General features: G+C 57.7%; 2 protein-coding genes across 3 annotated transcripts; one reads left to right on the top strand and one right to left on the bottom strand.

Moving 5' to 3' along the window:
- On the top strand, nt 1–2,094 carry Mdk (midkine). Of its 2 annotated transcripts, XM_048788697.1 has the most exons (6): nt 1–72; nt 377–453; nt 571–738; nt 859–1,020; nt 1,512–1,652; nt 1,762–2,094. In XM_048788697.1, the coding sequence occupies exons 2-5, from the start codon at nt 378–380 to the stop codon at nt 1,604–1,606; spliced, it is 501 nt and encodes a 166-aa protein (XP_048644654.1). In that variant the 5' UTR covers nt 1–72; nt 377; the 3' UTR covers nt 1,607–1,652; nt 1,762–2,094. The 2 variants fall into 2 exon arrangements, with proteins under 2 accessions (XP_048644654.1, XP_015333321.1); XM_015477835.2 differs by lacking the exon at nt 1,512–1,652.
- A 32-nt stretch (nt 2,095–2,126) lies between these two features.
- Nucleotides 2,127–6,325, bottom strand: Chrm4 (cholinergic receptor muscarinic 4). The gene has a single exon (XM_015476673.2). It carries the CDS (start codon nt 4,800–4,802, stop codon nt 3,366–3,368), a length of 1,437 nt encoding a protein of 478 aa, XP_015332159.1. The 5' UTR covers nt 4,803–6,325; the 3' UTR covers nt 2,127–3,365.
- Nucleotides 6,326–9,886: the final 3,561 nt, after the last annotated feature.

Here is a 9,886-nt window from a genome sequence, read left to right on the forward strand (position 1 = left end):
AAAGGGGCCGCAGCGGCCGTAGCGGGACGGGCCCGGCGCGGGAGGGAGCGAAGCAGCGCAGGCAGCGAGCGAGTGAGCGCGCGGGGCGCGGAGGGCGCGCGGCGGCCGTGGCCCGTCTCCGGCTCGGTCGCTGCCACCCCGGGGCTGAGGCGGGATTGGGGGTCCGAGCCGCGTCCCGGGCTCTCGGTGACGCCAGGGGACAGACACATTCGGAGACGCGACCTGGCCAACGGGAGGGTCCCGCTCCAAGTCCTCCCTCTGCAGCCCTGTTAGCGGCCCGGAGAACCGAACACATGGGGTGGGAGGTCCCTGCACGCGGCCCCCAGTAGTGGGGAAGGGGACCGGCGAGGGACTCTGACCCCTGCTCTTCCACCAGGATGCAGCACCGTGGCTTCCTCCTCCTCGCCCTTCTCGCGCTGCTGGCGCTCACCTCCGCGGTGGCCAAAAAGAAAGGTGATGGCGGGGGCGGGCAGGTGAAGCCGGGACCGGCCGCCGGGTTTCCGAGCTCGGAAACCTCCGAGGAAGTCTCCGGTGACCCGCGTCCTGAACTCTGTCCCCTGCGCGTTGTAGATAAAGTGAAGAAGGGCGTCCCAGGGAGCGAGTGCGCAGAGTGGACCTGGGGACCCTGCACCCCCAGCAGCAAGGACTGCGGCGTGGGTTTCCGCGAGGGCACCTGCGGGGCCCAGACCCAGCGCATCCGGTGCAGGGTGCCTTGCAACTGGAAGAAGGAGTTTGGAGGTGAGGTGGGGCGCAGGCGGAGGGCAGGAAAGGGGGGCACAGTTTCACTGAACCCTGGGTAGGGCCGTGGAGAGAGGCCACCAGCCGCCCCAGCTCTAACCCGGGCCACTCTCGCGCCAGCCGACTGCAAATACAAGTTTGAGAGCTGGGGGGCGTGTGATGGGGGCACAGGCACCAAAGCCCGCCAAGGCACCTTGAAGAAGGCTCGGTACAATGCCCAGTGCCAGGAGACCATCCGCGTGACCAAGCCCTGTACTCCCAAGACCAAAGCCAAGGCCAAAGGTCAGTGAAGGGAGTTCGGTGAGGCTGTCGTGGGGGCTACCCTCCACCTGAAATTTTGGGCCCTGGCGCGTAAGGACAAGAGGGAGGGCCACTGAGCTGCTCAGGAGATACTAAGTGATCTCTGGCTGGAGGAGGGACCAACTCATTGTTCTGTTGAAACATTTAGTTTAGGACCCAGGGAACACTTGTCTTTGTTATCTCTCCAGCCAGAGGGATTCTTTGGTCCCCTCTGCCCCTTTCTGGTTGAGGAAGGACTTTTCAGTGGAAAGGTCTCTCTTACTTAGCTCATTCCTGACTCACAACAGTCCAGACAGGCCAATGGGCAGAAGTAAAGCTGAGCTTCCCAGGTGAGGAGGCTGAAGCTGTTACTCAGGGCTTCTAAGACCCGGCCTGGGACAAGGGACTTGAAAGTTTTTTTTTTTTTTTTTTTTTTTTAATATTTATTTTTAATTTTTCGGTGGACACATCTTTGTTTTATTTGTAAAACAAAGGTGCTGAGGATCGAACCCAGCGCCCCGCGCATGCCAGGCGCCGCGGGACTTGGAAGTTTTTTGATCCTGGTGAAAACATAAAGTTGAGGGAGTAGGGAACATCTGGCATCATAATGGCTGCCCTGTCCCACCTACTTCCAGGTCAGCTGGTGGAAGACCACTAGGGGGCAGGATTTTCTCTCTGATGTGGGGCGGGGGGTCTCTCCTGAGCACTGTAACTGGGCTAATGTGTTTCTTTCTTGTTTTACAGCCAAGAAAGGGAAAGGAAAAGACTGAGGCCAGGTCGGGAAGCCAAGGAGCCCCTGGCCTTACCCAGGGCCAGGCCTGCACCCTTCCCTCCCACAGGCCCAGGATGTAACCTACCAGTGCCTTTGTCTGCTTGTTAGCTTTATCAATCATGCCCTGCTTTTGTCTTTGACTCCCCACCCGACTCTAAGTGCCCCAAGTGGGGAGGGACAAGATTCTGGGAAGCTTGAGCCTCTCCCCAAAGGGATTTGATTCCCAATACCCGCTTTGTTCTTCCCCACCACGATACCTGTTACTGAGAAATAAATAAAATGAATCGACTTCTTTTTTTCCCGAATAAAAGCTTTTTTTTTTTTTTTTTTTTTTTTAAATATATAAAAGCCCCTTCCCAGGGAGTTTGCTGTGCAGCTTTGTTTGTGGGTGGAAAAGTGGGCGAAGACAGGCGGTAGGGATTGATGGACTGAAGGGAACTGGTGGCTTGGTGGTGAGTACTCCCCAGAGCCCATGGAAACAGCATGAAAGGGTCCCCCATCAAACCCAGTCCTCATTTGTTCCAATAACCACACCAGGGCTGGGGAAGAAAACCAGGATGACTCACTAGAAGGAAGCCTCACCAGGTCAAAGGTCTTTTGGTCCAGCCCACTACCCATCAAAGGGCTCTGCCCATTGGTCCAGCCCACTACCCATCAAAGGGGAAGGTAGAGATGGAGGGTGCTTGCCTGCTTCACCCTGCACTGACATTGAAGCCTGCGTGGGTCACCAACTATACCCCCTTTCTGTCTCCCTTGGGCCCACATCTCCTTCAAGGCAGAGGCAGAGTGGAGAAGATGGTAGGGCACTGCCCACTGCAGCCCCCCCCCTTTGGTGTGTGACCCAGATGGGCCCTCTCCTGGGGGAGGGAAGTCCATCAGCTTTAGGCTAACCTGGGGTCAACGCTGGACCACAGAAGCCTAGACTTCAGTTCCTGAGTGAATCCCTGACCTCCCAGCTGCCCCACCCTGAAGTGACAAGGACAGTGCTACAGGGGAAAGGGAGGTGCCTCAGAGCACTCAGCCTAGCCTGGCCTGCTCCCCCATGCACGTAGCCACCCAGAGCCCTGGTTGAGCAGCTGCAGGAGGGAAAATTCTGCCCCTGGAGTGGGGTTTTGGGGGGAGGAGCTGAGCCTACATGCAGGGTGCAGGGAGGCGGAAAGCACCAATTACAGCAGAATGGGGGACCCCACCCTTCTACCCTTCCAAGACTGGCCCCTTTGCACCTCTGGAGACACTCCTGGCCTCTGCCCCCTTCCGGGTGTCCATTCTCTTGTGATGCTCCTACGAGGGGGCAGCTGCTCACCCGGGCCAGTGCCCCCCAGCTCCCTGAGGAGGGCGACAGACATGGGCCAGGTGGTCCCAGTTCAGAGGCTGAGCCCCCTCGGCCTGAGCCGGGATCTGGTCTCTGAATCCAAACAGAGCCTCTTCCTCGCAGTGTGGCGGAGAGCTCAGTTCTCCTCTTCAGCAAATGCGAGCACGGAATGGGGCCTCCTAGTCTCTTCCCCACAGCAGGTGAGCCATGTGGTCCCCCCAGCACACGTGCCACACCAGCACCTCCTAGGGCACGCCTACCTGCCTACCTGGCAGTTCCGATGTTCCGGTACTGGCAGAGCAACAGGTGCCGGAAGGTCTTTTTAAAGGTGGCGTTGCAGAGCGCGTAGCAGGCGGGGTTGATGGTGCTGTTGACGTAGCAGAGCCAGTAGCCGATGGACCACACTGTGTCAGGGATGCAGCTCTGGCAGAAGGTGTTCACCAGGACCATGACATTGTAGGGTGTCCAGGTGAGGATGAAGGCCAGCAGGATGGCAAAGATGGTCCTCGTCACTTTGCGCTCCCGGGCTGCCATCTGCCGCTTCTTGCGCACCTGGTTGCGAGCGATGCTGGCAAACTTGCGGGCCACGTTGGCTGCCGGACGCATGCCAGCTGGAGTGGCAGGTACAATCTCGATTGCTGTCACACACTCATTGCCTGTCTGCTTCGTCACAATCTGGATTTTGGACCATTTGGAGGCGGGGTTGAGGGTCCGTGCCTGCAGGTTAGGGGCAGGCATGGCAGGCGTGGTGGCCTCTGTGGTAGACAGCTCTGTGGGTGGTCGTTCCTTGGTGTTCTGGGTGGCACTGCCTGAGCTAGACTCATTGGAGGTGTCCTTGTCAGCCATGGGGCGTGGTGGCGGTGGCAGGGCTGGCGGAGGGGCCTCCTCTAGCTTCCCGTTTCTCAGCTCCTCCCGAGCTGCTCCTCCTGGTGGGGGTTTCTTGACACTCTGCTTCATCAGGGGGCTCTTGAGGAAGGCCAGAGTCTTGGCCTTCTTCTCCTTGGGGCCTTCAGGCCGGTGCTTGTGAACTCGGCTGCGACTGGCCAGAGAGATGTGGATGTAGAGCACCGTCATGATGACCACGGGCAGGTAGAAGGCAGCAATGGCTGTGCCAAAGGTCACTGCTGGGTTGGACAGGAACTGGATGAAGCACTGGTTGTCCGGCACTGTCCTCTTGCCCACCACGAACTGCCAGAACAAGATGGCAGGGGCCCAGAGAACGAAGGACAGGACCCAGGCAGCAGCAATCATGAGGCCCGCCATCTTGGTGGTACGACGGGCGGGGTAGGTGAGGGGCTTGGTGACGCAGAAGTATCGGTCAAAGCTGATGATGAGAAGGTTCATGACCGACGCATTGCTCACTACGTAGTCCAGAGCCAGCCACAGGTCACAGACCACAGCCCCCAGGGGCCAGTAGCCCTTGATGATGTACACGGTGTAGAGGTTCATGGAGAAGGCGCCTATGATGAGGTCGGCGCAGGCCAGGCTGAACAGGAAGTAGTTGTTGACGGTCTGCAGCTGCCTGTTGACCTTGATGGACAGCATCACCAGGATGTTGCCCACAACAGTCACCAGGCTCAGTGACCCTGTCACTGTGGCGATGAATACCATCTCCACGGTCTCATAGCGGTTATTAGTTGATGTGACCAGGCGCACAGACTGGTTGCCCGAGCTGCCATTGACTGGTGTGAAGTTCGCCATGTTGGTTAGTAGCAGTGGGGTGGCTGGGGAAGGAAGGAAAGATAAGGGATGAACTGTTGAAGAGGCTGGGGGTGGAATGAAGAGAGAAACTGGTGTCAAGGTGATGGAGGAAAAACACCTGGCAGAACATAAGTGAGCTCTGCCGTTCCTCGTGTGCTCATTCACTCAACATTTATTGTGGGCCTTCTTGGCGCCAAGCGCCATTCCAGGTGCATGACACACACGGTCCCCATCTCAGCCTGTATAATCTATTGGGGGGCAGGGAGACGTGGGCAACAGCAACAAATGCTAGAAAGGAAACAAGGCAGGGTGTCCCAGAGTGAGGGACAGGGATGGTTCCTTGCTAAGTGACCAGGAGAGGCCTCCCTCAGGAGATGAAGAGGGTGCTGACAGCCTGCAGCCACAGGAGGCGCTGTAGAGGCCAATCCTGCCAAGGACTATGGCCTGAGCACAGGCTGGAGGCAGGTGGTGAGCACAGACGGCGCCAGTGCGGCTGGTGCCCAGGGAAACCAGGGGGAGGGAAAGGATGTCCAATGAGTGGCACTAGAGGCTGTGCGTGTGGTCTGCTGAGAGGTGCTCATTCATACACGTGGTCATTTTCTTTTCATTTTTTGTTTGTGCTGGGGGTCAAACCCGGGGCCTTGGCACATTCTACACTGGAGACCAAAGCACTAATACGAGAGTATACATCACCTCCCCAACCAATATTTATTATCTACCAAACACTTTTAATAATAAAAGTATTAACTCACGACATTCTCACAATAAATGTAGGAGGCAGTTATTTTTCACTACCTACACATGGGGAAACTGGCACGGAGATGTCAAATAACCTAACCAAGACTTGGAAACCCCTTGATGTCCTGTTGTTGGAGATGTGCCTGTGAGATGAGCTGAGAGCTGTCCCATAACTCAGGATTCTAGCAGAGGGAAGCCAGAGTCACCAGAGCCGGTGATTCCAAGGGAGTGTGTGTGCGGGGTAGGGGGGATCCCAGAGGACGAGAGGATGTGAGGAGGAGCCAGGCACTTCCAGGAGGAGGAGCAGCAGCTGTGCAGAAGAGCCTCAGTATTCCCTCCCTGACCCTCACCTCCAGCCCAAGGCACGGGGAGCTAGCGCAGGGGTAGCTGGCGCTCAAAGCCCCAGGAGTCAGAAGCCTAAAGGATCCATCAGCCCAGGATCAACACGTGACTTCCCCAGGGCCAAGGCCAGCCCTAAGGCTGGGCCGGGAAGGCAAAATAGAAAAGGATTATCTCAGGGAGCCCCTCCCACACCCAATGCAGAGGCTGCCCCAGCTGGGGTCTCCCAAGCCCCAGGCCCCTGCCCTGAGCCTGCGCTCCCTCCCACCAGCCTCTCCTCAGCTCTCCTCCTCCTCTTCCTCTTCCATACATGTGAGGGAGGCCCACGCCCAGCTTGCTGTGCCAGGGCAGCCGCTCAGCCCAGCCTCCTTAACACCCGCCAACACACACACCATTCCACATACGCACACGGCCCCATCTCAGCCACATGCAGGTCGTATACGCAGTTCTGTGCGTCTGTGTGTGTGAAAGAGGAAGAGCGGGCGTGGCAGCCGGGTGTGGAGGAAGATGCACTCACCCTGCAGCCTGCTTGCTAGAAGCCCAGTGGGGTAGGTAGAGGGCAGCCAGAGGGATGCCACCTCGCCTTCCTGCACCGCCTTTCTCATTTGCTGAACAGGATCCTGCCCTGAGACAACCTCCTGAACAGCTTTGGGACTGGCCCCTCAACTTCCTCTCCAGCCTGGAAATGGCACTGAGGGCTGGAGCCCAGCACCAGGGTGTCCCCCAAGCCTGGCCCCAGTGCCCTACTTCACCATCACAGACACAGACCCAGCCTCATGGCCTCAGACCTCAAGTCCTCCAGTTCCAAATCCTTGGTTGACAAGAGGAAAGGCTGAGGGAGGTAATGCCACCCCCAAGGTCACTCAAGGAATCAAGGGCAAAGGGCAAAGAGGGCCTTCGCCCAAGAGTCTGACAGCTTCGTTCAGCTCTGAGAGCCTCTGAACTAGATCCTCAGGTGTCACCCTCTGAATTGGAAGGGCAGTAGCACCCAGCACATTGAGGCTGCCCAACCCAGGCACATGCCCATGAGAACAGGGTGGGCAAGAATGATCCAGTCAGCCTCCAGGAAATCCTCACACTGGCATCATAGGGTCAGGACACGGGCCAGCAAGGAGTAAGGAGTAAGGGGGCTAGATGTGCCAAATATGAAATGAAAACAGCTCTTGTTTATTGTCAACGTGACACAGGAACCCCTCTGAGCTTTTTATATAGATTATCTGGTTTATGCTTCTTACAACAACCCAATATATCCAGGTATATTAGTAGTCTAATCTTATGGATATAAATATCCTCTTAGAGAAGGATAATAGTAAATAGCTTGCCTAAGTCACTCAATTTGTAAAGCAGGGCAGGGGCAGAATTAGAACCGAGAGCCACCTTCTTAACTCGGGGTACAAGTGCACAGTCCTCCTGTTCAAAGCCACACAACTGGGGGACCCATTAGGTCCTTGGTCCCTTCCTATTTCTGCCCTCTCCCGTACTTAACTTTCTTGGACAGGAGACCTCTTGTCCTGGATGGGGTTAGGCTGAGCCTGAACAAATAAGTGGCAGGTGATTTAGTTTCCTTCTGGGGCCTGCCAATTGCAGACAGGGCAAACTCTGTCTCCACAACTTGATCCAAGCTGTCTTTCTGGACCCCTCTGGGTCATCCGCAGACAATCTGACCGCAGCTCCTTTCCCTGGAATCCAGGACCGCCCAGGATCTGAGGAGGCGAGCCAGATGCCGGCCGCCCGGGGCTTGCGCACCGCTAGATGGCAATGTCGGACCCTGGGTGCCAGCTCGGGGACCCCAAGCAGGCAGCCGCTCGCCACCGCCCCTAACTTCAACCCGACCGCAAACCCCGAGGAACCCCTAGGCAAGGCTTCTTAGGGAAGGGGCATAGGGTCCCATTGCCAGACCCTACTTGAGGTCGCCCACAAAACTGCCCTCAACTCTGCCAGGGGTCCAAGGGTGAGAAAGTTTAGGGCGCCCGGATTCCACCCGGCACCGGGAGAGGAACGTGTGGGCGGGAACGCGAGTGCGAGCTCTGTTTGTGTGTGATTACCAAGGAGCGCGAGTAGACGCTAGTAGCTGTCTGCATGTGCGTGTGTGCGCACAGCCACGCCTGGATACCAATGCGCCGGTAAGCGCGTGAGCATGCCCGCGCCATGTGGACACGTGCATGTACATGCATGTGCTTCCTGGAGCAGGCACACACACGGTGCAAGTGGCTGTGCTTGCGAACTTGTGTTCACGAGCAAATGCAGGGCCGACCCATTCCAACCGAGGCCGGGGGACTCAGTCTAGATTTAGCTGTCTTCCTGAAGGCCGAGAGGGTCCGCCAGGAGCCAGCGCCCGGATGGTGCCTGGCTTGTAGATGGGGAAGGGCTGAGGCCAGACCACACTACGGAAAGCGACGGACCCCAGACTTTGAGACATTATTTAGTCGGACGCTTGGGGTTGTCCGCGTCCTCAAGGATGAGGCGTGGAGTCCCAGCCTTGCAATTGACTTCTGTCGAGGGCTGCAATAGTCGCCCAACTTGGCCTTGAGGGACCCCAGGCTCAGCTCAGCGTGCCCAATGGTGAGAAGGCAAGGGCAGCAGAATTACATGGAGAGACCCGGCTTGGGCTTGGGTCAGACAAGTTTCAGAGTCTTTCTCTCCTTCATTCGTCACCCCCATCCCTGCTCCCTGCTAGAGAGGCCCTGCCTAGCCCTTGGGGCCAAAGTAGGCACCGTTTTCCCAAGCCCTGGGCTCAGGGGAGACGCGAGGATCAGCTTGAGGATTACTCCTGGGCCCATCTGGGGGCTCCTCCACAGCTGGGTGGTGGTCGGTGAAGCCCTCGCTCTCCGGTGCCCCGCCCTCCCGCCAACCCTCTAGCACGCAGTTGCAACAGCCTCTGGGCGTGGGCACCAGGCTTTCCCGGGTCCTCGAGACCCCAACCCTTCCCCGTGCAAAGCAGATGGATTCTCTGGCATCCTGTGTGGTGGTTTGGGACATACGTCCTCGGTTTTGAAGCTGCCATTCCAGGGCTCTGGAAAGCTGTGGCCCCTGGATTTGTCCCTGGGGCCAGAGAGGAGACTCTGGAGTTCAGGAGAGGGAGAAGGGTGTAGGGGATTCGGAATGGACAAGGAACCCCACACTTCCGCTGCGAGTCCGGAGGGTGGGGTGGTGGTGGATGAGGCTGGATTTCCTCGGCTCAGAGCCTGGGCAACAGCGGGGGTTAGTCCTGGGGAGGGGGAGGGGCACTGGGAGAGGGCAGGGGTGTTTTCCGTCGGGGTTCAAGGTCGCTGATAGAGGACTCCATGGGCTGGAGTGGGCTGGCAGCTCCCGGGCAGTCAAGGGAGGAGGGGAGGGCGGGGAGACGAGCGGGAAAAAGGCTCTATTGGGCTCCGGAGCCCGGAACCCTGCAGAGCTGCCAGTAGGAGGGATGGAGTGCAGGGTCCCGACCCGACGGCTGTCGCTGGCTTGGGGGGCTGCTGTAGGCGGGCACTCCTCTGCCCCGGACCTGCTGAATGGCCATCTTTCCCTAGAGGCGCACCTGGAACAGCCTCCGAGAGACCCCGGGCCTTTCTTCCAGAGGGGTGGCCCACCCCCAGGCTTGTCCACCAAGCTCCTCCCTCCTCCAAGGCCCCCAGAGTAGCACCTGTGGGTGTCAGTATTATCTGAGCCTAGGCCAAAGCCCGCCCAAGGCGGGGGAGGGGATGAGACTCCGGGTCAGAATGTGAGGTCTTGGTCTGTGGTTTAAGGTGTTGCATGTGGAATCTTGAACTGTACGTGTAGTTTCTAGTGGAGAAATCAAGGCTCTGATCATTTTGTTTTTAGTATGAAAATGTGATTTCCTTTCTGTTTGTCACTCATCATAGAAACATTGTGGTGGGAGGAGAGGGGATAGTCTACTGCTAATGAGGGAAACACCAAAGATCTACATCATTAAAATGATGACATGCCCCTCGCCAGGCTCCTCTGTTTGATTCTATGGAAAATGGAGGAGGGGTGGAAATTGGGAGGTGGGGGGGCACGTGGAA

This window comes from Marmota marmota, unplaced genomic scaffold (genome assembly GCF_001458135.2).
Source record: "Marmota marmota marmota unplaced genomic scaffold, marMar, whole genome shotgun sequence".
Classification (NCBI taxonomy): Eukaryota; Metazoa; Chordata; class Mammalia; order Rodentia; family Sciuridae; genus Marmota; species Marmota marmota.

Bases quoted from the DNA above. Each gene is read 5' to 3' on its own strand.
- Mdk (XM_048788697.1), top strand. From the start codon at position 378: ATGCAGCACCGTGGCTTCCTCCTCCTCGCCCTTCTCGCGCTGCTGGCG. The intron at 454-570 runs GTGATGGCGGGG...TGCGCGTTGTAG, and splicing joins CGCGGTGGCCAAAAAGAAAG to ATAAAGTGAAGAAGGGCGTC. The intron at 739-858 runs GTGAGGTGGGGC...CTCTCGCGCCAG, and splicing joins CTGGAAGAAGGAGTTTGGAG to CCGACTGCAAATACAAGTTT.
- Chrm4 (XM_015476673.2), bottom strand. From the start codon at position 4,802: ATGGCGAACTTCACACCAGTCAATGGCAGCTCGGGCAACCAGTCTGTG.